A 25,057-nucleotide genomic window follows, 5' to 3' on the forward strand; every position below is an offset into this window, starting at 1 on the left:
GCGTGATTATCACGCATGCCTGCGCTCGGCCTGCGGGGGAGGAGAGAGAGGGGCGGCTCTGGGTGGACGCCCGTCCGCGGCTCCTCTCGGCCATGGGCTCGTCCGCAGGATGGATGCTCTGCGCCCTGTGCGCGTGCTTCGGCGCTCTGGAAAACGGTGAGTCGACTGAATTTAGTCACACGTGCAGAGAAGTCGTGGTGAGTCCGGTCACGCTGCCGGGATGGGGGGCGGGGGGGTGGGGGGGGGGCATCTGCTGTCCATCTCCTCAACTCGACGTGGGTCCACTTTCCTCGGGCCGCGCTCCGAACTGTCGCCGCTTGGATGCAACGACGCAGATGCGCGTGTTTGACTTGAATCCCGCAACGCTTCAGCTGTAGGACGGTCAGGAAGGCGACGCTGACGTCACCGCGTGTCGGGGAAGGTCAGATCCGTGCGTGTGTGAACCTGCATCGCGCTCCCGTGATGAAGTGGGCTGTTGTTCTCTTCCATCGCTGACCAGTTTGGCTCCAGCTCAAAGCTGTCAGGAGTAATTAACAACTAATCTGCACCCCCCCCCCCCCCCTCCCCCCCCCCCCCCCCCCCCTGCGCGCGCGCACACACACACACACACACGGCCTGGGGATAACAACAGAGCGGGTGGAGGTGGTATTGTTCATTAACGAAGCCCGAGAGGGTGGAGAGGAAAAAAGAGTTCTATTATTAGGTGTGTGTGTGTGTTGTGTGTGTGTGTTGTTTGTTCTGGGGCCCTCAGACGCCCTCAGGGTCACCATGAGAGAGTCCCGCCTGAAGGTGGTTCAGGGGGACTTTGTGGTGCTGCCCTGCTCCTTCTTCACCTCAAGCCCCCTCTCCAGGCTCAACATCATCTGGACCATGGCTCCGTCCCTCAGTCCGGAGAACCCCACCCAGGTCAGGACGGGTAGAAACCTGCCACACACACACACACACACACACACACCACACACACACACACACACACACACACACACACACGGCCTGGGGATAACAACAGAGCGGGTGGAGGTGGTATTGTTCATTAACGAAGGCCGAGAGGGTGGAGAGGAAAAAAGAGTTCTATTATTAAGTGTGTGTGTGTGTGTGTGTGTTGTTTGTTCTGGGGCCCTCAGACGCCCTCAGGGTCACCATGAGAGAGTCCCGCCTGAAGGTGGTTCAGGGGGACTTTGTGGTGCTGCCCTGCTCCTTCTTCACCTCAAGCCCCCTCTCCAGGCTCAACATCATCTGGACCATGGCTCCGTCCCTCAGTCCGGAGAACCCCACCCAGGTCAGGACGGGTAGAAACCTGCCCCCCCCCCCCCCACACACACACACAGCTCATCAGTATTTCTGCCTCTGCTTGCAGGTGATTGTTTATGACCACGGTCAGGTGATCGAGGACCCGGCCCTCACGGGCAGGGTGGGTTTCACAGGTAAAGGGTCCCTGAGGCCTCTTGTCCCCCCCCCCACCCCCGCCCCATCGAACAGCGTGACGACATGATGTCATCAACCGTTTGCAGGCGTCCCCTGGAGCGCCGACATCATGCTCAATGACACGCGTGTTTCGGACGCCGGCATCTACCGCTGCATGGTCAACAACCCCCCGGAGACGCCCGATCCCGGGATCGGGGAGCTGGAGCTCAGCGTTGTGGGTACGTGGGCCCCCCCAGGTCAGCTCAAGGTCGGTGCGGCGCTCCCTCCCCAGGGCCGAACCGACGATGAAATCCTTTTCTCGTCTTCTCCAGCTCCGCCCTCGCTGCCGGTGTGTCAGTGGGACGGCGTCGTCGACGTGGGGGGGAGCGTCACGCTGTCCTGCTCGGTGGCGGAGGGGACCCCCGCTCCACAGATCCGCTGGACCAAACTGAACCCGGAAGTGGAACTCCCCATCAACATGGACGGTCAGTGCCCCCCCCCCCCCCATCATTCCGGATCTCCAGACATAAACGCATCACCGTGCCCCCCCCCCAGGGGACCTGTCGGGCTCCGTGCAGATCGCCAACGTGTCGTCCCAGACGTCAGGCCTGTACCGCTGCTCCGCCACCAACCTGTTGGGGACGGAGCACTGCTACGTCAACCTGTCCGTCTACAGCGGTGAGCCCCCCCCCCTCCCACAATCCTCTCTGCTTCCGTCCCCTGCTCAACGTGTCCCCCCCCCCTCCCCCGCAGCTCCGGGACGCTCCTCGGGCGTCCTCCAGGGCGTCCTGCTGACCTCGTCCATGTGTTTGGTGCTGCTGGCGCTGCTGCTGCTGCTGCTGTGGCTCCGCCGCTCCGGGACGGAGCGGCACCAGGACGGCGGGAGGAAGCCGAGGGCGGAGGAGGAAGAGGAAGAGGAAGAGGAAGAGTGCTACAACGAGATCCGCTACACGCCCTCCGTCGTCAAACGCTCCTTTGTTTAAACTTCAAATCAACCAGAATGATTAAAACACGTTTGCAAAAGTCTTGGTGAAATCAAACGACCCAAAATGGAAACAAGTAAATAAGCGACCAGAGCGGTTGGTTTGCAAACAAAGACACGAAAACCTTTAATTTAAATAGGAAGGGGGGAAAAAAAAAAACAACCCCAAAACAAATCACATAAAAAAAAAAACTGTACAGAACATTTAACATTGACGTTTAGTTCTTAAATAAAAGAACGCTCCCCCCAAAATGAAAAAAACACCCTAAAATGATAAAGAATCGGGATGGTGAATGATACATCTGTGCAAACGAAGAATTCCTCCTGACTGCACGAGGTGGCGAGCGGGTCGCCCCCCCCCCCCCCCCCCCCCATCATTCCGGATCTCCAGACATAAACGCATCACCGTGCCCCCCCCCCAGGGGACCTGTCGGGCTCCGTGCAGATCGCCAACGTGTCGTCCCAGACGTCAGGCCTGTACCGCTGCTCCGCCACCAACCTGTTGGGGACGGAGCACTGCTACGTCAACCTGTCCGTCTACAGCGGTGAGCCCCCCCCCCTCCCACAATCCTCTCTGCTTCCGTCCCCTGCTCAACGTGTCCCCCCCCCCTCCCCCGCAGCTCCGGGACGCTCCTCGGGCGTCCTCCAGGGCGTCCTGCTGACCTCGTCCATGTGTTTGGTGCTGCTGGCGCTGCTGCTGCTGCTGCTGTGGCTCCGCCGCTCCGGGACGGAGCGGCACCAGGACGGCGGGAGGAAGCCGAGGGCGGAGGAGGAAGAGGAAGAGGAAGAGGAAGAGTGCTACAACGAGATCCGCTACACGCCCTCCGTCGTCAAACGCTCCTTTGTTTAAACTTCAAATCAACCAGAATGATTAAAACACGTTTGCAAAAGTCTTGGTGAAATCAAACGACCCAAAATGGAAACAAGTAAATAAGTGACCAGAGCGGTTGGTTTGCAAACAAAGACACGAAAACCTTTAATTTAAATAGGAAGGGGGGAAAAAAAAAAACAACCCCAAAACAAATCACATAAAAAAAAAAACTGTACAGAACATTTAACATTGACGTTTAGTTCTTAAATAAAAGAACGCTCCCCCCAAAATGAAAAAAACACCCTAAAATGATAAAGAATCGGGATGGTGAATGATACATCTGTGCAAACGAAGAATTCCTCCTGACTGCACGAGGTGGCGAGCGGGTCGCCCCCCCCCGTCCCCCCCCGCCCTCAACATAGTGTCTTCAATGTAAAAGAAGCCAAACTTCAATAATAATAAAATAGATTTGTATTTTAAATATATATTTATATAGGAAACATGCTGTACATCATTTCAGAGATTAGGAAATCCCTTTTTTATCGACGCCCACGTGGGTCCGCGTACTTGTGCTTTCCTCCTCTTGGCAAGTTAAATAATAAGAAAAATTCCCTGTTGCTTTGGATACATGATGGAGAACGGAAAACAGAAACCAGCAGTGATCAGAAAGTCTGTTTCCTGAGTCGAGGGAGACGCTGACGTGTTGTGAAGAGGGGAGAAAAGTTCGACGCTTCCTCCCTTGTTGGTGTTTATGGTTGAAGATCGGAGGGAAAAAACCCCAGACAGGATTTTAGCAACGTGCACTGTGCACGAGCCTTTAAGCCGCAGAGGAAAAACAAAGGGAATATTTCATATCCGCATCGTTTTTCCCGTTCGTTTTCTGACTTCGGCTTAAAAGTTTTCCCACCGAGGACGATTTCTTTCCCCATTTTCCGCCCGAAGAACGCTCGCGCGACGGATCGCGCGGCGGGAACGCTGATAACCGGGGCGACATTCCGAAGACTCGCCCCGCGGAGCTGGAGGAGTGGGAAAGAAATCGCCCTGAAGGGGCTCCTCGGGAACAGTTCCAGTTAGGTCACGTGAGATGAGAGAAGTGCGAGGGGGGGGGGGGGGGGGGCGGGGACGACCGTCGGAAGGCCGTGCTCCCGTTCAAAACACCAGCGCACCATAATCACCAAATCCCATTAACGATACACAATTAGAAGCAAATAAATATTTCTCAGTATTTGTTCAGCTTCGACTTCCAACTAAAACGCTGGACGCTCCGGGGAACAGCAGTAGTCGTGGGGACAGTAGCAGTAGCAGGAGGTGCAGAAGCAGTAGTCTGGTAATGAGACCCAGGGGGAGGACCCCCCCACCCCCCACCCCGAGCCTGAAGGAGCAGATCTGATCAGAGGGGACGTCGGAGGCCGGCCCTCCGAAGGAAAACTGGGGGCACGTTAAACACCGGGGGGCTCGTTTCTTCAAGTAAGAAAAAAAAAAAAAGAAGAACATTCCAGTCACCAAGAAGAAAAGGCTTCATGTTTCTTGTGTTCCCAGGATTTTGGTGGGGGTGGGGGGGGGTTGTGATCAACACCCGTTCCACAGATAGACCCTGATCTACGGCCCCCAGCTCAGTCTGAACCCCCCCCCCCCCCACATCTGAGTTGCTCGATGGATTCAGACTGTAAACAGGCGGTAAAAGCACCACGTCGGTGGGGGGGGGGGGGGGTTTGATGCAGCCACACACCCCTCTGGGGGGGGGGGTGACGGCAGGGAAAAGAAGGTTGTGTGAATCTAATGTGTGATGGTGGGGAGAAACTCCAGCCCTCATCATTGCACCGGCCTCTCCGGCCTCTCACTGTCCACCCTGGAGGTCGTTCAGGGGACACAAAAAAACAACATTCGATTAGATCTTCAGGCCTCGCGAGTCGTGATAAAAGCCGACTTCGGAATAATCGATGATAATCTGATGAGTCGGCTCCTGGTTGAGGAGAGGGGGGGCGAGCTTCTCCCGATCCAGCCAGTATTGCAGCGGGCCCACGCGGGACGCCACGATCTCACCGGGTCCCCTCAACACAGCTTGATGGAATGAGTCCTGAAGGCTGGAATAAGTCTGATCGGGGGGGGGGCAGGGTCTGCTCGGCCCTGAGGTGTGCTTTCGCTGCAGAGGCTGTCACCTGGGGGGGGGGGGCGTCCCGGTGCAGACTCAGCGCAGGTGCTCAAGTAAAGGCAGCTCTGTGGATTCCTCTCGCGCCGTGGGATGGTCCCCCGTGGTCGGAGGGGTCGGGTCCGACATCCGAGTGGCTCCCAGAGGATCTTGTGCCACGCTGACCTCTTGTAGGGGGGCGGGAGGAGTAGGCTGGAAGAGACGGGACATGAGGATGTGAGCGTCACATGATCGTCCTAATGTGTGGGTGGGCGTATGAAAGCACCGGCTACCTGTGTGCGAACGGTCGGCACTGGTCCTCCCTCCCCCTCTGGAGCCGCTGGTCCGTTAAAGCCCTTCCTGCCCGAAAAACTCCACTTGCCAACGTGGCTGTCGTAATGCAGGCCGCCGCCCTGTCCGAGGCCAGCCCGCTGGCCCGCTCTGTGCCCAGAGTTCTCCAAGAAGCTCGCGTGGCAGAAGCGCTCCGACGCCGGCAGAGTGGGCGGAGCCACAGAGCTGCTGAAGGAGAGCTGGGAGCTGGAGAGGTGCTGGCCCGGGAACCCCGGAATGGATGACGTGTGCTGCAGCGACGCGAGCAGCCCCGCTTCCATCCTGCTCTCCGATTGGCTGAGAAGAGCTAAAGGAAGTGGTTGGGGGTGGTGGGGCCAGTTTTGGGTGGGAGCAAAATTGTTGTCCATACCTGGAATTCAAGAGAAAAAAAAAGACTTCACAGCCGCGTCAAAATGTGCTAAACAACTAAATCTATTCCAATAAATGTGGCTCCTCACACCAGGTTCAGAACCCGTTTACAGTCGAATCTAAAGGCACGACTGAGGAAACCAGCGGCTCCTTCTCTTACCCATCGGGGGCTGCACAGCCGTAAAGTGTGGCGGTGGGAGGGTGGCGGCAGGCGTGCTGTGGGTGGTGTGAATGGCTGGATTAGCAGAGATGGAGGCGGAGCCACCTCCGCAGTCCGAATCCTCAATGTTCCCGCCGCTGTTGCAGCCGGCTCCGCAACCCTTCTGCAGCCTGCAGACGCACACGCGGTTAGAGCCCCGCCCGCGTACGGACGCCAGGTCACACAGAGCGCGGCGGCCGTACCTGTCCCAGCTGCTTATGAACCAGGTGTAGATGTTATGGGGGCTGACGGGCCCTCCCCACACAGACCGGAGCTGGCCGTGCCCCCCGGCATATGATGTTGTTAAGGGGGACACGTAGATGGGGTAGCCGATGGGCTGGTCGCACGAGGAGTTGATCATGTTCCTCAGAGCCTGTTTGGCGTTCTGAATGCTGCCGCGCTCGGGGTTACGGTTACGCAGGAAAACCAGCTCCTGCTGCTGCCCTGCCCAAAGGCCGCGCACGCATTCTCTGTTCACCTGTAGGGGGCAGCGTGTCAGGGACAAAAGGGTCAGGGTGGGAGCATCGTGGAAACAAGATTAAATCGGTTGTATAAGAGTGATGAGCGCTGACCTTGATGACTCTGAAGCTGAGGAACCGCTTGTTGAGCATGATGATTTTGTACTCGTCGCTGCCGTCGTCCATGATGTGGCGCAACGCCAGCAGCGAAGGCATGTTTGCTAAGATAGCGCTGCGCCACACGGGGTCGCCCTCGTGGGATATCAGCATCTTCTCCTCGTTGGCAGTGATGGCGTCGTACAGCACCATAGGATCCTCATACTCATCTGGAGACGTGAAGTGGTCCTGGAGGAAAACGCAGGTTACACCTGACCTTCAGTGGCGCGTTGGGTCCACACTCGGGTTGGTTCTGGGACAAATACCTGATGCAGTTTGAGGGACATGCGTACACCTGGTGCCACAACTCGATTCAGCAGGTCCATGTCGGCAAACACCCACTCATCTCTGGGAGACGTGATGCGAAAATCCCCCTTGAAAAGGGCGTGAAGGCCGTAGAGAAATGGCTCCAGGCTGTCGTACAGATAAACGACAGGTCAGAATTCGTTGCTGTTTAGAATCCAACACAGGCCACACTAGTACCAGCTTAAAAATGATGCTTGGATGCCTCCTATTAAGACTCCTTATTCACAGCGGAGCCTTGCGGTCCTACCTCGCAGACATGCTGTGTGAAGCGGTGCCCAGAGCTCTTCTCCCAAGGATGCACAGCCCGAAACAGAGGGTGACAAGAGGAGAGTCTCTCTCACACGTCACCGGCTACAACGCAACGCAGGAGTACAGGAGTTAGCACGACTGATGTAATCGGGAAGCGTTTTTGCTCAGTGCGAGCCAGATCAAAGGTTCGAGAAAATCGGGGAACGCGCCGACATTTTAATCATGCACGAGGCAGAGAAGGGTCACACAATCAAAGCAGCTGCCTCTACTACACTTGAAAAAGACAGAGCATTGCTATTTTGTGCTCAGTTATAAAGGGTCTCTCCTTAATCTACCTCATCTATTGAAGTTTTGGACCCAAAGTCACATTCAGTTCTTAGAAATGTTTGAAAGGCTCCAACCGTTTGACGTCGGCTGTTGCAATACTGAATCCAGTCCAAGTACGCCATGCAGAACGAGGAGGGGGTGATTCCAGAGGCCCTGTGGTCGTAGTCTTCGTCAATGTTCAGGTTAAAGGTGGGATCACTGTCCACGTAGTTCGACCCAAGACAAGGTCGCAGAGCTTCCTGGATCGCTTCATTCGACAGCCAGTCCTCCAGCTTGGAGGATCGATTTACATAGTAGATGATGCTCTGTTTGCGGGCACAAAGCACACATAGTTACCAACACAACTTCAAGTGTTTCAATACACACCCATCTTCAGACATATTTCTTAAAAGCTTACCTTAACATAGTAGGTGATGAGGATCTTACGGAGGTCAAACACTTGTAACATGGAGGCAGCATTGTTGTCGCTGATGCTGTAGCCCTCTAACACATACTTGGTGGCAGCTACCTCCCAGGCCAGCCAGCGCTGTCCAAACGCAGCGTTGAATGACAACATGTGAGGGATGTGACCCGGTTCACAGCAGCAGCATCCTTCATCCTCCTCTACCCCCTCTGTGATGGCCTCCACTTCCCTCTGCTGACAGTAGGTGCCTGCACAGAATTGGCCCAGATTCTTAACATCAAACTGCTTGAAAAATTAACATCTGCAGGCTGTACATGCAGCTGAACTAATGTAAGACATCAAATGTATGTTAGCTATGGAACTTTAGCTTTTCTTGTGCTGCACAACCTAAAAATATACCCAAATCAAATCAGTCTTTCGTGATCTGACAGTCATTTTAAATGAAACTGCTTTAATGTAGCCTATTAATAAAAACTCTTCCCGAATCATTCTTCAATAAAAATATCTGAACCCTTTGCACCAATCAGGAATCATTCTACACGACCCAAATCCGGCGAGCCTCCACTCCCTGCTGCTGACCTCTAAACTCCAAACCCCTAAGCTGGAAGGTGACCAGGCCGTTGCCAATCTCGATGATGTGCACCAGTGCGTTGAGGTAGTCTGAGGCGAGGATGAAGCAGTCGCCTGTGGCGTAGTTGCCCCAGCGGCCGAGCAGCAGGTCTCCACACAGGCTGTGCTGCAGAGAGCGCGTTAGGTGCTCGTAGAAGATGGAGTTGAGATTGTTGTCGTCGGCACCTGCGTGAGCCGGGAGAGATTATTGGTAAAGCTCCGGAAAACACAGAAATATGAATGAGATATCGATGGAATACCTGGGTTGCGATCTAACTGGGTGGCAAGTCTGGTGTTGGAATGATCGACACGCTTGGTGCTGCAGACATGATAAACAGGGATTAGGGCCGGCGTCTAAAAATATTAGATCACAATAAAAAGCCTATTTTAAACATATACATTTCAGAAACATACTTATAGTCTCTTTCCCAGAACTTTACAGGCCGGGTGTATGAGGTGACAAACACGGCACTGCCGAGGACAGGATTGAGAGGGGTAGAGAAGAAGGCAGAGAAGACGGCCTGGACGAAAAGCACTGCAGAGTCTGAGGGAACGTAGTTGAGGATCATCTCACGGGAAAAAAAAGGGCTTTTAATAGCGACAAATACGTCTAAAAAATGGAAATAAACGATGAGACAAGGAAGATCCTACATTTAAATTTCATGCAATAACCAAGACAGATGTTTGTACTGATAACCTCATAGTTATTAAAAACAAATGTCAGGATACGGGGCACCGCGAAGGGTTGGGCGAAGGCGTGGAAGGCAGAGCCCCAAGTGATCTGCCAGGGGGCAATGTAAGTCAGCACGAAGCGCAGCTTGTACAGCAGGTCCCACATCTGAGGAGGCAAAGTCAAGAATTGATTTTGACAAACAATTTAAAAAGGCGGCACTGGTGTGTGATTAAATGTGGAGGAGGCGGCGGCGTCGCGCGTCCAAACCTTGCTGAAGAGAATGGACATGAAGTAGTAGTCGATGAGGAAGGTCTCTGAGAAGTGTGGGTAGTCAAAGTGGAAGAAGAGCGCGGTGAAGCACAGCGTGACGTACTGCTGCGATGGGGCGCAGAAGGATGAGCGCAGCAGCTTCATGCCTGCCACGGAGATGAACAGAGCTCTGCTGCTAGATGGGGGGGGGGCATTGTTATTGACATATACAGAACTCCCTGCAGAGTATGAGATGATTCCAAATACAAAAACCCTGCATGTGTTTCAGTTTGACTGGAAATGTCCTCATTTTCACATCACTCAAAACAGGAGAAAACACAAATACTCTGAAGTGATGGGGGGCTGTAGGGGTGGGGGGGTGGGGGCGCTCTGAGCACAGCCTGCAGAACGTAACACATGTGGGCTTGGCTGACCCTTTGAATTCACTTTATGTTCACTGGTTCCAAGACACAGCACATTTCCCCAGGGAAAACAAGCAATAAAATAAATGGAAGTGAAAGGGTGTGCAGACAGAGAGGGGAGGGACGTACTAGATATCCAGCTCTTTATGGTTTTGGCCCACAGCTCGAGCTTCGGTAGTAAGGGAGTTGAGCACCACGGCTGGGTAGATGAAATATTTCTCCACGCACTGAAGCCAAGCATACAGCTTCTCAAACCACATCAACTGAGCAGCATCTGAAGACAGACAGAAATAACAAGTTAATTGTTCCTAGCTCCTGCTGAAGTTTCTGCTATTGTGACAGGAAATTGTTGTTTTAAACCGGTCAACCTTCGATATCCACCATCGTGTTATTTTCTGCCTTGGAATAAAATGCAGATAAGGCACAGGATGTACTTTTGGAGGCTTTTTCTTCAAATGTTCAGAACTGACATATTGCCCACAAATATTTCATGTCTGTGAGGAAAAGATTAGATAACAATCACACTCACCTCGGACCTCAAACTGGCTGTACTCTCTGGAGCGGAGCACAGGGTGAGCCAAGCAGAACCACGGGAGCTGCTTTCGGAGCTGAGGGAGGAGATAATGTGTAATGAAGCCGACAACTCCGGCCAGGATATACAAGACGAAGCTAAGAGCGGGCTGTGGAGCGAGAGGAAAGAGGCAGAAAACAAAAATGAAATCATCATGAAAATACAATATGTCCCCCCCACATCACTGAACTCCCCCGAGAAATCTGAGAAATGTGTAACAAGAACAGGATCCAGCTTCAACTGACCTGGAGGGCGATGAATACTGTGCTGGCACTGATGGCGAAAGTAATCACAGCCATGAGGGGACACATGACCAGGTCTGAATGGAGGATTTCTTTCTGCAATGGGCCCAGAAGAAGATAAAAGTCATAATTACAAAACTGTACAATAAATAGGCAGAAGAAAAATACAGGCTGAGAAGGTAACTGAGACGGGAATTATACCACAGAGTTATGCAGCTTCTCTGGAAGAGGGTCCTTGATCTCCACGGGGGGCTCTTCTGGTGTTCGGTTCTCCAACTCGGGGAATAATTTAGACTTGACAAGTGACCTGATGTTCATGTGATCGAGTGAAAAAACAAACAGTGAAAAAAAATAAAAATAAAAACACACAAATGAGCAGCGTCATCGTTTATGAAGCGAATGTTTACCAGAAGATCGTTGGGTCACTGCTTTGGCGGCTGAGGTGGTAGGATAAGGCCAGGAGCAGACCACAAAACACAGAGAACAGCACGGGAACGTGTGCATCCCCCCAGGGAGTCTAATGTGAGAAAATCAGATTATATCAATATAGGATCGATTGACAGCAAGTACGGCCACAAATATACTTAAAGCCTTGTATATTGAGCAAGAGTATTTCACTTACGCTGATGGCGCCAAGGCAAAATCCGTACAACAGAGCAGCCACCAACATGCTGCGCAAGAGGCTATATAGAGATGAGAGTGGGCTGGTAGTAGCTGAGGAAACACAGATGCAGAGAAAACAACAGGAGAGACAATAAATCCTCGTGCACAAGTTGAATAGACATTGATGGAATGAAAGGAGCCTTACCGCTTCCACCAAAAATGTGCATATCAATCTGCTCCAGCAGACACATCACAAAAGTATTGACCTGAGGTAGCAGCCCAAAGAGGAAAATTACCGGGAAACACAAGGCAAACACTGGGGAAAGGAGAGAAAAATGAGGGTCTTCAACATCTCACACAATCTGAGGAGGACAAGGAAATGGGCGGAGAACCTACCAATGAGCATATTCCTGACACAGAGCAGGAAGTCGACAGAGAAGAAGGTGACTCCGTAGAGCGAGAAGGATTGCAGGGTGCCGGAGCTGGCGGACAGGTCGAAGATCCAAATCATCACGCAGCACAAGCAGAAGTAGACTGGCCGACTGTACACAATGATCCAGTTATGGCCCTGTTAAGTGACAGAATGCACAATGGCACAACATTAACAAGGCAAACACATTAGAATTTAATGTTAGAGTCATTTTAACAAGGAGAATGAAAGAAGGACTCACATGCATTGGAGAGGCTGCATCAGGTTGTACACTCTAAAGAAGGCAGAACATTTGATTTTTTACACATTTAACCGTCATATCCAAAAGACAACAACTATAAAGTTTAATGTCAACGTAAAGAGTGAAGCCTGAACAAACCAAACTGTGGCCAAACAAACATAAATTCTAGTAGTTTAGCCTTCAGGTTACAAAACAAAGGTACTAAGAATGATAAATCCTAATAGATAACAAATGTATTTGTGATGTTCTCCTAAGTTAAGGTACCTTAAGTAAAGAGTATTGGCAGCTAGCAATGACAAGGCAAAACTGGAAGACCCAGATGTCCCTGAAAAAGCCCTGGAGCATCAAGAGGAACCCCAGGAAGGCCACCAGGCTGGCCAAGACCACCGCAAAGACATTTTCTCCCACGCGGCGGTTTCTGGAAAATGCAAAATACATACAACGCTCATTCGTAACTATACGATCAGAACTAGAGATGGTTGCACTGTTACGGGTGTAAGGGAGCTGCCAGTGCCAGCGTTTAATTACTGTAATAAAGGAAAAACATGCTCACTTCACAAGCTTTGACAAAACAACTGCAGGGACAGACCAAGAGGACAGTGTGACCCCCCCCCCTCCACACACACTTCAATGACTCCCGTTACCTGTCCAACAAGGCCAGAAGAGCCAGTCGGTCATAACGGACCCTCAGCCACCTCCCGGGCAGCACCCAGAAGCGGTAGTACTGCTTGGGTTTGGCTTTCTCCTCAATCATCAGCGTGTTTTCCTGGGACTCTTGTAGAGACTCGTGATCCAAGTCAAACTAAAAACAAGGTCAGAGCGGGGCAATTAAAGCAGAGGCAAAATAAATAGTCCACGCTGATTTGGTATGGTAACTATACCATAGAATGCTAACCTCGGGCATTTCCAGAGGCACCCTGCGCACCTGCATGCCCTGTAGAACCACAGGTCTGGGCTGGAGCATGGACAACACTTGTGCACCTTCCTGGACCTCAGTGGAGGTGAAGCTTGACGACTGGGACTGCCTCTCCCTCTCCCTCTCCCTCTCCCTCTCCCTCTCCCTCTCTCTGGGAAGTGGAAATGTTCTGGTATTACTCTTAGGTTGGCTTTATAAATGTAGAGATGATAATAGAGAGACTAATAGAGACAAAAACCATTACTTACTGAACTGGATCCTCATAACCACCTCCAGCAGGTCCGAATGTGTAGGATCTCTTTACACCTGTCGAATAGAAAGAACGGTTATGTTTTGTTGTACGTTTATACTAAAAACTCGACGGAAACAGGTGATTTTGGTGCCGTTTGGTCTGATTTGTTTGAATTCACCTTGCAGTCATTTCTGGGATTTGAAGCGCTCGAAAAAACTGCACTGAAATTATTCCCCCGAGAAAAGACGCATCCCTTTGCTAACCCTTGAAATTGCAGATACAAAATAAACATCTCGGAAGCAGGAATCTTAAGGTTTTTCCCTGCAATGAAGAGGTTTTTCAGAGAGCTGTTTGACACCAGGAGACGAGACCTTAAAAGAAAGTTCTGGTGTGACAAAACCCGTCTGAAGACTGTGACCTCACAGAAGGCGTCAGAGGTGTCAACCCTTAAGATGGTGACACTGACATAAAAGCTAGTGCACCTGCAGAAATAGGCATCAGCCTGCTGAACTAAAGAGGGCCTGGACAGATAATATCCTCCCGGTGTGTGAATAAAAAAAAAGAAAAAAAAAAAAGACATCACTGAATGGGAACATTCATTTTCTATCTCGAATCAGAACAGCACAGCCGGAAAAGGAAATATGCCTTCTTACACGCAGGATTTTTTTTTTAAAAAAAGCACAATTCTAATGTGGAACCAGACTGCCGACAGCCCCCCACCCCAACGTCAACATCTCCGCTAAGATAAGGAGCATCATATAATTGGTTTAACATCTTATCTTATATCTAACAATAATAATCGTATATCTTATCGTATATCTAACAATAATAATAATAAATGTAACGTACCGCTCTCATCGTAGAAGTAATGGACGGCCCCCTCCGATGTGTCATCAAAGGTGGAGGCTTCGTGGATGCCGCTGCGGGGGAGCAGGAGGGATGAAGCGAACTGTAAGGCTGACGGCAGGGCTCGGGTCCGAGAATGGGAGGAGGTCCGAGCCCGCTGGAGGTCCTGAAGGCTGCAGGAAGGCAAGAGCGTGCATGAGCGTGCATGAGCTCTACAGGTTACAGTGTCTTGTACGTTACTGTGAGTCACACTTTAATGACAAATCCAGGCAAACACAGATGCATCTGGACGTCGACATTATCCCACAGGACACTACGAGGTGTCACCAACATCAGAGACAACGTGACTGGCCAACCTTGGAGGGGATCCCATGGTGGAAGGAGGCGGTGTAGGGTTGCTCCCGGCGTTGTGTCTTCGCCGGATGGCCTGGGTCCTCTTAACGCTGCTGACCGACTCGTGTTTGTCCCCATCATCCGGGGCCACGGCTGCACAACAGCAATCAATGACATCACTGGCGTGCATTACAGTCTCGACATCAATTCTAAAGGGTTGTTCAGCTCACCTCCCCCCACGGCTCCCTCTTCGACGAGCTCCTCTGCCCTCCAGCCCATCTGGTTGCCGGTCCAAGAGCTTCCTATTGAACCCAGCCGGTGATGATGAGCTGCGGCGAAGCCGTCGGCGAGAACGGTGCGGGCCTCCAGATCCGACTTGGACATGGTGAGAGTGCGAGGTGCAGGAGTGGACGTGGAGGGCATGGTGGTCAGATTAGAGGGCAGAGCTGGCGTACTGCTCTGGCCTCCGCCCGCTCCGTCCATACTCAGCACTCTTGCGTGGGTCTTGGCACTCGCCGTGCTAGAAGAGCGATGAGCGGCACGAGGATGCGAAAGGCCGGCGCCTTCCTCCCCTTCCCTTTGAGACGGCAGCTGCGCAGCAGAGGGCAGCGGGGACGTAACGCCAGTGTTAGCGAGGTCCGGGGAGTAGCAGGAGGTAGAGGAGCTGGAGTCGTCGTCGTCCGAGCTGTATCGACGCTGCGAGCCCAAGCTGGAGCCGGCGCTCATGTCGCTGCCGTCATCCTCGTCGCTGGAATCCTCAAACAAACTCTCACTATAAGCCTTGGCGCCCAGTCGGTTCCTAACTGGGATGTAATCTCTATGCTGTCTATGATTGTGGTGACGCCTGTAAGAGCCGCAGTCGAAGCTGCTGCTTCCTGCTGCGGCTCGCCTGCGTGGAGCTTTCCTCCGGCCCGGTCTGTGTCCCACGCTACTGCCGCTGGCCCGCAGCAGCTTCAAGTCTTTAGGACGCACAACCTGCTGGGCTTGCAGCGCAGGCTGGGCGGGCAATAAAAACGGGGTAGAAGATATTGGCAAATCAGGCTCAGAGCACACTAGTCCCAGGGCCAGCCCTGAGGGCACCGAATTAGCCTGCCGCGGTGGGGGGAGAGGCGGAACTGTGACAGTTCTGTCCAAATCACACACCTCCGAGTGTTCACTGCTCGAAGGGGAAGAGTTCTGGAGAGGAGGGGGCTGTGCAATATCACAGAGTACGGGGGGTAAATCCTCTCCTTCCACAAGTGTCCTGTCCAGACCCTGACTGAGCGAGAATTCTTTGGAGGGAGAGCGAAGCAGCACGCTGTCCGACAGGTTGTCGGTATCGCTGCCGTCCTGTCCAGTCGGGTCGCCCACCGGCCTGAGGATGTCGTCCATCCCTGGAGCTGGGGCTGAGGTCTGTGTGTCCGCAGGCCGCGGCTGGCTGAACGAAGGGCTCTCCAGCTGAGTGGAGTCCGTTTTCTCGCTGCGGTAACTGCTAACAGTGCTTAGCGTTTCCCTGTCTGTGGTGGCTCCACCTGCACTGAAACAACTGTCTGTGGATCCAGCAGCGAGCGCCACGCCGCTGCGGCTGCCTGGGTGCTCGGTGCCGGGGGCGAACGTCACAGGGTCTAAACCCAAACCCAGGAGATTTTCACTCAGCTCCTCGCTCAGGCTGCTCTTTATTAAGGGGCTGAGCGGAGTGTCGCCCAGGCTCCCCGATTCAGCAGAGGGACCAAGAGGAGAATAAGCCCCCACCTCATTGTCCCGAGGACTCTGTTGTGACAACTGGTCTGTCAACTCCGCTTCTGGCGACTGCTCTTTTTCACCTCCGTCCTCCTGGCTGGAAGGCGAGGGGGGGATTGACAGGCATCTTCCAGGTTCTCCATATCCAGCTGCCACCCCTGAAATTCCCAACAGACTCGGGAAATCACTTCCTAGAGCAGCAGCGATGCAGGACTGCACGACGCTCGGTGCCCCTGGAGGAGAGACGCCACTATGATTTTCCAGGGATGCGACAACCATAACGCTGCCTATTCCTGCTCGACAGATCAAGCATCCAATTTTACGACACAATAAGTGATCAGTCCGTCAGCTCAAGCTGCGCTGAAATAGCCAATAGCAGCAGACTTACTCGTGGCGTCCTGGGAACTCTGGCGTAGGATCTCACGGTGAGCTGATGTAACAATTACATTGCTGCTTCCTTGCTCGGGCAGTCGCTCTTTGACATCAGAGGGAAAGAAAAGATGTCATTCAGGGAGCAACGGTGCCTTTTCAACCAACCTCACATGTTCCACATAACAGCAGAAGAGTAGAAAGACTCTGAGATTACACATTACATGTTCAGAGCTGTCGGTGCTGGTATAATAATTGCCTACCCTTTGTGCCCCCTGTATCCTCCAGCTGTGGCAAGAACTCCTGAAATGTTTCAATTACATTTTAAGTTAAAAATTAAAGAATTAAGACAGATGGGTCGCGAGCATTCTCGGTACTCGTTATGGAAATCCTCACCGAAACCTGATTTAATCCAAATAGAGAGTGTTGGGAGCTACAGCGGACCGGGGGTGTCGAGTTGACCTTCCGAAACACAGTCATCTCCACGCCAACATGACTGTCCCTGCGAAAAAGATGAAAATGAGATATTTAGACCCTTTATTCTCTGACAGGCTTGTCACTTTTTATCAAAAGCCATCAGCCAAAAATAGCCTCTACCTGTGCTGATTCCCCTCGTGAGCACCTGAACCTTCATCTCCTTCCTCCATCTTTGAAACCTCGGCGGTGAGCGAAGCCTGCTTCTTCTCCACAATCTCCCCGAGGTCGAACATGGAGTGAAGCCGGTAGTTCACCACCTTAATGGCCGTGAAAAAGACGGCCACCACTGCAGAGTACACACCTGCCACCACCAAGCTGGGAGGAAGAGCCTGGATTGGGAGGGGGGAAAGGCACGGTTAAAGGAAAAAACGGGGACAGGATGCAGCTGGAGGAACCCGCGGTGCCGAGACGCTTACCATGTACAGCAGGAACGGAAAGGCCAGCAGAAAGATCCAAAGGTACAGGTGAAAGCAGTTGGAGAACGTGCTCTGATGGGGGTCCACGTACCACCCCCCAGTGAGCGAAGCCCACACACCCTGCCGCAGTATCTGAAGCGCCTGGGAACCCATGTCCACCTCCAAGTTCAACCAAAAGCTGAAATGCTTCCTCCAAGACTGCAGCTCAGCAGCAGCAGTTCGAGCCACAGTATTTTGTGTCTATGATGGTACTTCCATTGGGGATGGCAGGTTAACCGAGCCTCTTTCATCAAGGACAGTCGTTCCTAGTCTCGGATATGTACACTTTAGTGGAGGTCAAGAGTCCTGGTAAATTCTGGAGCGAGCATGGGCTCTTCTCCCGCATCCACGATGTCGCGCTCTAGCCTAATCCTCGTTGGGTATTCAGGAGAACGACTTTTTGGCACATTGGTAACCCTCTGGATGTGTGAAAAAACATTCATCTGCAAGAAAGAGGAACTTTAGTTTGCCTTTTAGAGTAGTGTTACATCTTAAACAATCCCCCTCAGCGGGGAAATGCGTGGCAGGCAATTATCAGGGAAGAATTACATTTGAATGGCAAATATGTAAAGGCTGCGCAAATATGTCAGCTGTTTAGTTATCCTACAACAGAATTAAAACTCGCGTCACTGACAACAGTATAAAAATTGTTATATTAGCAAGTTCCGTCCGTCCCAGTAATGACAAGCAACTATAACGCAGTTTAAGACCCATTTATCAGCACAGAGACCACAGGGACAATGACTGACTGCTCCACAGATTAGAAACAACTGCTTGTCAACAGGGGCTTCTCAGACAAATCGGTGAGAAAGAGAAGCCACCAAAACCAAATGAATTAGGGTGGCACGTTTGCAGCTCCCTATTTGCGCATCCACATCAACGTTTGGCCAGCTAGATTGAGTTTTCCTCCACACTTTGGCGAGCTAACAGAGCAATTAGCCCGGCGCTAGCTTACGGATGTGTCTGAGCAGAGGATGAGTTCAGTTCCACACAATCGCCTTTGGAGAACGCGAAGACGCAGCCGATTCTAACAGGATACTGCGCTAAGCAGCGTGACAAAGCTTAAAACATCAAATTGGTGATGGGCAGTTGGCAGCTAACGCAAGGCCGCATTTATCAGCATTTCCACCTGGGTTAATGTCACCATCGTTCAGTGGTCAACTGCAACACTGCTGTTCTTAACCACTGATCGCTATGTGGATGTTATTTGCTTGTCATTAGCTAATGTTAGCTTGGTTTAGCCCGACAGATCTGATAAATGTGCCCAGGGTGAAGCAGTTCGATCCCATCTCCTTACAGTTAGCAGTAGCAGTCCAGCTGGCCTCATGTCCTCCTTCCGCATCCAGTCCTTTCAAAATCTCAGAGCTTTCCTTTCTCAGAATGCTAAAGGTAATCGCCAGGCTCCAAAAACTGTAGCTTCACTTTCAATTCCGTTGGCTAACTCATCCTTGCTGTGGCTCTGAGAGCCCTTCCGCCTCTCGGAGACTAAAGATCGGCACATTTGCGCCGATGTCGGGCGTCCCTTCTCATGATGAACGACAGCTGTTTCTTGGTTTCAGCGACACTTGTGTTAGAATGTTTAACATGCTAGCTAACTAGATAGCTAGCGATAGCTAACAACTCGTTGACACGCGCACGGACGTACGCTTGCACGCGCGGAAAGGGAGCCGTCGCTGATTGGCTGTCTCCGCTGACGTCACGGTCAGCCCGGTCCGCTGTGCTTTAATTCGACGCGTTAAAATTTACGTCCGAAACATTTGGATGGAAAAAAAATCAAGAAACAGAATAAAAAGGATAAAACATTCTCATCTTTTATCGTTCAGTTCTTCTCATGTGTTGCTCTAATGGTTTGTTTGAATAATATATTATCTAACTTTATTATATAGTGAACTTTACAGTTACGCAGTTATATCGGAGAATAATAAGAAATAAAGCCGAACTCTTCCGAAAATACGGCGCCTTCCTTTAGAACATGGAAAGAAACAGAATTTTAAACAGTTACTCATCGCTTCCAGTTCCAATATTCCGCCTGACACTGAAGATTACGCATGTGCCACATTCTATGTTACGCGCAATTACGCGATTATTTCACCGCTTGTTATTCTTGCGTGAGCTCTCTATGTGGTTAGTGGCCAACACTGAAACCTCAAAAGCATTTCCAATGTTTACAAAATGTATCATTTAAACGACCGAGGCTTTACTTTGAACCTTAAACCTTGAGTAACCTTGACGTGTATTTATAGATGTAATCACCACACAGTTGGGGGTAAGAAGAGTGCGTCGCTGGATGAGAGCGCGTGAGACACCGCAGTTGTCATCTGAGGTTCGTCACACACTTTAATTTTTAAATAAATGAGACTTGCAGCTCATCAGCCAGCAGCAGCAGCTCATCGGGTCCTTTAGCCGCCCAGTTTGAGCCTCACAGCTCACCCACACCGGACCTGGCTCAGCCCCCTGGGATTCACCCCCTCCATCAGTCTCCACACACACACACACACACACACACGGGCCAGGTGGCTCCCTCTGGCATGAAATACAATCCTCCTAAATTCTTGTCCTTTGTGTCGGGGCTCCTCAGCTCTTGTAGAACAATGGATGGTGGCTCTGGGGCTCTGGGGTTGGGGGGCAACTGCAGCCAATGCGTCCCGTCAATCTGCTGCTCAGTGGCCGGTGATGTGCTCCCCGGAGCTCCGGCTCCATCTGGAAGTTCCCCTTTTATTCAACAGGGGGTGGTCAAACGACGCGGAACACGCTGATTCCAGGTCGCATCGAAATAAAGGCTGAACTAATGAAATATCACAGCAAAAATGTGGCCAAGACCCAAATATCTGGCTTTCCCAGATGATGATGATGACAATCTTGTTCTGAAAATACTCATTTTTGTTATTTATCTGTCAGTCAGGCTGCTGGCTCAGCCTTCTAATGCTAAATACACTCATCTCTCTCCTTAAAGGAAGCAGAAGAGTGGCGTTGTTGGAGTCAGCGTCCATTAAGTGGGGAGCTGCAGATGTGCGCGGCGGGTTGGTGTCAGACGACAGGACTTCTTCTTCACCCCCCCCCCCCCCGCCAGTATTGGCTTCTGGTCCCAGACTGAAGCTGGCTGGATCATTACTGTCACAAAAATGTCAACGTTCAGTGGAGATCTGAGCCCCGTGAAGTGGGAAAAGTCCGCTCACACATTTCATTTCTTCCATAATGAACATCCCGGCATGACCAAAAACAGAGCGCCCACATGGGGGTGGGGGGTGGGGGGTGGGGGGTGGGTAGTTGATGATGAAACTGCAGCGAAACACACATTTTTAAACACAACACGACCTGCAATTTGTGTGAAATCAGGCTCCTTCTTGTTAGACATGCTAACTGGTCTCTGCGGTGCAGCAGGACATCGATGTTAATCTGCCCTGTAGACGGTTAATTACTCCTAAATAACTCTGTGTAAACTGATGTAATTACTATGTTACACACACAACAGTTACTGGGAACTTCTGACAGCACGATCTTTGTTGAGCGTCTGGTTTTACCAAACCATTTTATTCTCCGGACAGTTTCATGTTCCTCATTTATAAGTTTTATTTTTGTAGATCTGTGCTGTCACGCTAACAATAACCCCTTAATAAGCCATTAATTCGCTCTGGTGTTCAAATATTTAGCGTATCTTTACTGTAATTGCTGTGATTATGTTTAGTTTGGTCTTTTACGACAAATCCGGAGAGGAAAACAACACCTTCAGCACAATTACTCTGCTCTAAATTCCTCTCAATGCTATTTATTTTCACAATATTGCTGCAAAGGCCGTCTGAAAGGATAAAAGACTAATTCTGCCTGGGAATCACCACGCCACACAGGTATGTACAAAGTATATAATCAAGTGTATTTTCATCTTTATCCACGTCCTGTACACATATTAAGATCCATTTCACATGAACACTATACAATAGCAATGAGTGAGGAACGGAGTAAGTTCTGAGCGTCGGGCCGCTCATGTCAAATGGCACTTTCATAAAAAAGAAGGTGGAATCACAGAGCATGAGGAGGTAAATGGAGACGTAACCCAACACGGAGGGTGGCTTCATATTGTCGGATAACAGATTCAGTACATAGAAAATACACAATGCAGCAAAACAGACACATTTGTTGGTTCCGTCCTGGTGTTTTTCTCTGCATAATCGGAGCTGTTAACAATGCGAACAGACGTACCCGCGGCTATCGGAGGAACGCGCGCTTCCGGTGGGAGTAAAGGCAGGTCGGAAATGACGTGTGTTGAGAGGGATGCTAACAAGACACAGATCAGAGAAATATCAATACAATTCACAAATCGGCAATTAGTCATCTCATATAGAATAGTCTTTTAGTAACTAATAAAAAAAAAGAAAACAATACGTTTGGCTGCTTTACAAGGAATATCTACGTTTGAAAGATATGTTTACAGCGTGTGTGCTTTTGAGTCATCCCAGGAGAGAACGGATCGGGAGGACGCCTCTCCAGCCTCTGGCGAGAGCAGGGACTTCCTGTTTGGGATGCAGGTAGCCGTGTCCAGGCTGGGGGCTGCACACATGAGCGATGCTGACAGAGGAACACCTTCGCAGGTGCAAACCCACTGCTTCACCATCAGCCCTGCTCTCAACAGGATGTGGGGGGGGGGGGGGCTGTGCACATAAACAGTGCTTGTGTTCCATGATGCTCTGGTGGACCATCACCTTTTACATGTTGTATCTTAGCATAACATCAGGCTTCATTTAGGCTCCTGCACCAGCAACGCAACATCGTCTCCCGCGGCAACGAGGCTCAAACCGCCGATTGTCCGCTGGAGACGCAGTCAGAGTCAGGGTAAAAATTCAGTAACTGGCCTGGTTCTGGTTCTGCCCGGTATGGTGCAATGGGTCTGGAGATAGAGCCATACAAAGAAGTACAAAGAACACATTTAGGCAAATCCGTCCGGATGTTCTCAGCACGTTCTCCGCCGTACCATGCTATATACAAGCCAAAGTGGATGTGCTTTCGCCTCAGCTCCTTAAAAAAAAGAAAATTAAGAAGAAAAGAGAACTGAAGAAAGACTCGGTGACACAGACTCGGTGCACACTGTGACACAGAGGATGAGTCAGTTCTTGCGCCATAAAACGAGGCTTTCACCACTGACACCAGCTCAGCAAACGTGACGCCTTAGAGAACCGTAATGGTCGACTGTAGATAGTTCTTGCAGTTTCTTTCTTTTTTGTTTGTTTGCTTGTTTTGTAGTTTCGTGAAAATTTTACGAGATGGCGGGCACGACACAAGAGAAGCCACATGAAAGCAGGGTCTCCCACGCTCCGGGCCTTAGACGTAATACTCCTTGTCTTTGTTCTTTTTCCCCTTTGTGACCGCCTTGGCCACGGAGGCGGACGCTGTGCTTTTGTCTTTAATCACGGCGCCGTTGCCCTCCAGAGTGGAACTGTTGGCAAAAGTGTGGCTCTGTTCTGTCTGGTAGGAGCCCTCGTCCCGGTTGCGGTACTTGTACATGGCATAGAGGAGGATAAGGATGCAGAGAGCGGCAGCAGCCACGATACCAACCACCATCCCCGTAGTGCTGCTGGACTCCCTGATCACCTCCACCGCACCAGGTAGGCTCTTTTCATCGGAGGCTGTGGGGTTGGCTGTGGGCACATGGGGAAAATTGGGGGGGTAAGTTAGTCCCGGTGTGTTTCGGGAGGATGGAGGGGCGGGGGGCAGAAGCACCTGGTCGCGGGTGTTCATTTTGCCTGCGGGGATGTGGAGCTGGTCAGGGTTGGTGGTGGGAACATAAGGAGGTAAGGGGCGGGGTTTCTGGACTCCGCCCTCCCCGGTGGTGGGGGGTGGAGGAAGGACTGTCCTGTCAGTGACCATGGGGGAGTTATTATTGTAAAAGTCCTCGTCATCAGATTCCGTCATTTCCCCCGAGCCAAAGGCCGACACCTCCACAGGGTCACCGCAGTCCTCCTGGTCCGGGGGGCAGGAATGGTGGGGGGGGAGTATCAGGGATTCTTTGGTGGTTTCGAGGGGGGACAGGAGGGTGGGGGGAGGAGGGATGAAGGGGTAACGGGTGGCGATGGAGGGGGGCTCAAGGGAATCCACTGTTATAATAGGCAACACTAATTCACCTCCTAGAAAGGAAACAGAAAAGGTGGGGGGGGGGGTCTTAAATTAGAGACACATTAAAATGTAAATTTTGTCTGTAAAGCTGTGCTGATTAAAACAGAAGCACAGCCTGTCAGTACTGGATGTCGGGCGAAACTAAGGATTTATGCAAATGTTAGCAGGCGTCAGCGTTACTCATCCTGCCCTGATCTACAATACAAGGTTATCATAGCAACAAAAATGGCGACATTGTGACATCCTTGAGCAGTGTAAGCGTTTCGAACGTGTATGTGTACGCGTGCGTGTGTGTGTGTGGGGGGGTGCAGAATATGAACACTACGCTGGTGTGTGTGTGTGCAGCAAGAACATCGAAGAGCTCACATGTAGACACAAACATACAAGATGGCCCCTGAAAGGCGGCGGCGGAGTGAAGAGAATATCACAGACAACAGAGCAAAGGACAAACAGAAGAACAGCAAATTTAATGTTTTCACGTCTGGAAGCAGGGGGTAAAGGTCGACAGGAGAAAATCAGACAGGTTAGCATAGATAGGCATCGTACATGCGGCTCAATACGGCTTTATCGTTCGCATTCGTTGATAAAACCTGACATTTACAGATCCGGCTCTGTGGAGGGGTGCAGGTATTTCTAGCTGTTTCTTGTGTTTCCTCCTTAGAGTCACATGATGCAGCATGAAACAATGTTTCTGATAAGGTCATTTCAGTAATTAAGGCAAATGCAATATGGCTGGACTGGTCTTAAATCCCAGCCTGTGTCTGCTTCCGTCCACTTGTCATCTGCTGCTAATAACGCCAGCGTGCTCGACCCCCCCCCAGCTAATTAATGAGTTACAGGCGCAGCCTAAAAGCCCAAACGGAGGAAGAGCTGATGCTAGAGAGTGCCTAACAACAATCTGAAAGGCGACCCCGAATAAATGAGCGCACAAAAGCTTATCGGCAGAAGGGACGAAACTGGAAATGGAGTTAAAAATGTGAGACTAATGACGGGTGTCTGAGTTCAGTACATTTTGTCTGCAGTCTTGGGTTAAAAAGAAAGAAATAAAAGCAAGGCTTGCAGTTAGAACAGAGCCGCACGGCCTCTTCTGGCCTTTAATCCATTTTGGTCCATTATTTTCCCGGCTGACCCACCTGTTCCTGGATCACACTCCTCCAGGTCTTCATCATCACTTGGACACTCTGCCGATGCCACTAAAATATCGTCCGAGCTTTGAGGCTGAGGAAGGAGGAAGAAAACGTGTTACCATGTTAACAGAACATGGAAATTGTGGAAAAACTGCATGGGGGGGGGGGGGGGGGGGTGATTCTTGACTTCATGATTGAAAATTCTAATAATGCCTAAATGCAGCTCAAAGCAACAGACGGTATCGATTTGAAGGGGGGGGGGGGGGGGGGGCTTCATTTGCAGCTTATTTTGTCTACTACAAAAACACAAACATCC

General features: G+C 51.2%; 3 protein-coding genes and 2 long non-coding RNA genes across 9 annotated transcripts in view; 3 read left to right on the forward strand and 2 right to left on the reverse strand.

The window, feature by feature from the left end:
• Nucleotides 1-2,685, forward strand: zgc:165604 (uncharacterized protein LOC792578 homolog). Of its 2 annotated transcripts, XM_057054122.1 has the most exons (7): nt 1-156; nt 752-906; nt 1,358-1,424; nt 1,512-1,643; nt 1,737-1,889; nt 1,960-2,082; nt 2,158-2,685. In XM_057054122.1, the coding sequence occupies exons 1-7, from the start codon at nt 93-95 to the stop codon at nt 2,385-2,387; spliced, it is 924 nt and encodes a 307-aa protein (XP_056910102.1). In that variant the 5' UTR covers nt 1-92; the 3' UTR covers nt 2,388-2,685. The 2 variants fall into 2 exon arrangements, with proteins under 2 accessions (XP_056910102.1, XP_056910101.1); XM_057054121.1 differs by lacking the exons at nt 1-156; nt 752-906 and adding an exon at nt 1,087-1,279.
• Nucleotides 2,686-2,756: 71 nt separating this feature from the next.
• On the forward strand, nt 2,757-3,279 carry LOC130537365 (uncharacterized). The gene is made up of 2 exons (XR_008953607.1): nt 2,757-2,931; nt 3,007-3,279. It is a non-coding gene; the product is annotated as an uncharacterized LOC130537365 (long non-coding RNA).
• A 54-nt stretch (nt 3,280-3,333) lies between these two features.
• LOC130537356 (pecanex-like protein 3) lies at nt 3,334-19,113 on the reverse strand. 4 transcript variants are annotated; one of them, XM_057054104.1, is made up of 36 exons: nt 18,807-19,113; nt 17,471-17,952; nt 17,175-17,383; nt 16,974-17,079; nt 16,841-16,880; nt 16,597-16,683; nt 14,720-16,441; nt 14,513-14,642; nt 14,160-14,329; nt 13,327-13,384; nt 13,058-13,229; nt 12,807-12,964; nt 12,427-12,580; nt 12,163-12,195; nt 11,888-12,059; nt 11,697-11,807; nt 11,511-11,602; nt 11,296-11,405; nt 11,090-11,195; nt 10,892-10,984; nt 10,605-10,755; nt 10,205-10,349; nt 9,672-9,849; nt 9,461-9,569; nt 9,146-9,275; nt 8,992-9,050; nt 8,702-8,917; nt 8,117-8,370; nt 7,794-8,024; nt 7,391-7,494; nt 7,104-7,251; nt 6,796-7,026; nt 6,427-6,701; nt 6,185-6,354; nt 5,619-6,025; nt 3,334-5,538 (listed from the first exon to the last, which is right to left on the reverse strand). In XM_057054104.1, the coding sequence occupies exons 2-36, from the start codon at nt 17,621-17,623 to the stop codon at nt 5,386-5,388; spliced, it is 6,837 nt and encodes a 2,278-aa protein (XP_056910084.1). In that variant the 5' UTR covers nt 17,624-17,952; nt 18,807-19,113; the 3' UTR covers nt 3,334-5,385. The 4 variants fall into 4 exon arrangements, with proteins under 4 accessions (XP_056910084.1, XP_056910083.1, XP_056910081.1 ...); XM_057054103.1 differs by having other exon boundaries at nt 13,088-13,229; nt 14,720-16,501; XM_057054101.1 differs by having other exon boundaries at nt 9,672-9,846; nt 14,720-16,501.
• A 162-nt stretch (nt 19,114-19,275) lies between these two features.
• Nucleotides 19,276-21,519, forward strand: LOC130537366 (uncharacterized). Its single transcript, XR_008953608.1, has 2 exons — nt 19,276-19,832; nt 20,463-21,519. It is a non-coding gene; the product is annotated as an uncharacterized LOC130537366 (long non-coding RNA).
• nrxn2a (neurexin 2a) overlaps nt 21,360-25,057 on the reverse strand; it is a 76,241-nt gene continuing 72,543 nt past the window's right edge. The window contains 2 exon segments of the mRNA XM_057054105.1: nt 21,360-23,625; nt 24,748-24,832. Coding sequence (XP_056910085.1) covers nt 22,823-23,625; nt 24,748-24,832 — 888 coding nt within the window. The 3' untranslated portion in view covers nt 21,360-22,822.

This window comes from Takifugu flavidus, chromosome 14 (genome assembly GCF_003711565.1).
Source record: "Takifugu flavidus isolate HTHZ2018 chromosome 14, ASM371156v2, whole genome shotgun sequence".
In the NCBI taxonomy this organism is placed as follows: Eukaryota; Metazoa; Chordata; class Actinopteri; order Tetraodontiformes; family Tetraodontidae; genus Takifugu; species Takifugu flavidus.

What these genes read in the sequence shown, in the direction of transcription:
- zgc:165604 (XM_057054122.1), top strand. Translation starts at nt 93, where the DNA reads ATGGGCTCGTCCGCAGGATGGATGCTCTGCGCCCTGTGCGCGTGCTTC. An exon ending in CTTCGGCGCTCTGGAAAACG is followed by an intron (nt 157 to 751) that starts GTGAGTCGACTG and finishes TGGGGCCCTCAG; the next exon opens with ACGCCCTCAGGGTCACCATG. An exon ending in ACTCCCCATCAACATGGACG is followed by an intron (nt 1,890 to 1,959) that starts GTCAGTGCCCCC and finishes CCCCCCCCCCAG; the next exon opens with GGGACCTGTCGGGCTCCGTG.
- LOC130537356 (XM_057054100.1), bottom strand. Translation starts at nt 17,623, where the DNA reads ATGGGTTCCCAGGCGCTTCAGATACTGCGGCAGGGTGTGTGGGCTTCG. An exon ending in ACCATGGGATCCCCTCCAAG is followed by an intron (nt 14,330 to 14,512) that starts GTTGGCCAGTCA and finishes GCCTTCCTGCAG; the next exon opens with CCTTCAGGACCTCCAGCGGG. An exon ending in CAGCCAGTTTGAGGTCCGAG is followed by an intron (nt 10,350 to 10,604) that starts GTGAGTGTGATT and finishes GTCTGTCTTCAG; the next exon opens with ATGCTGCTCAGTTGATGTGG.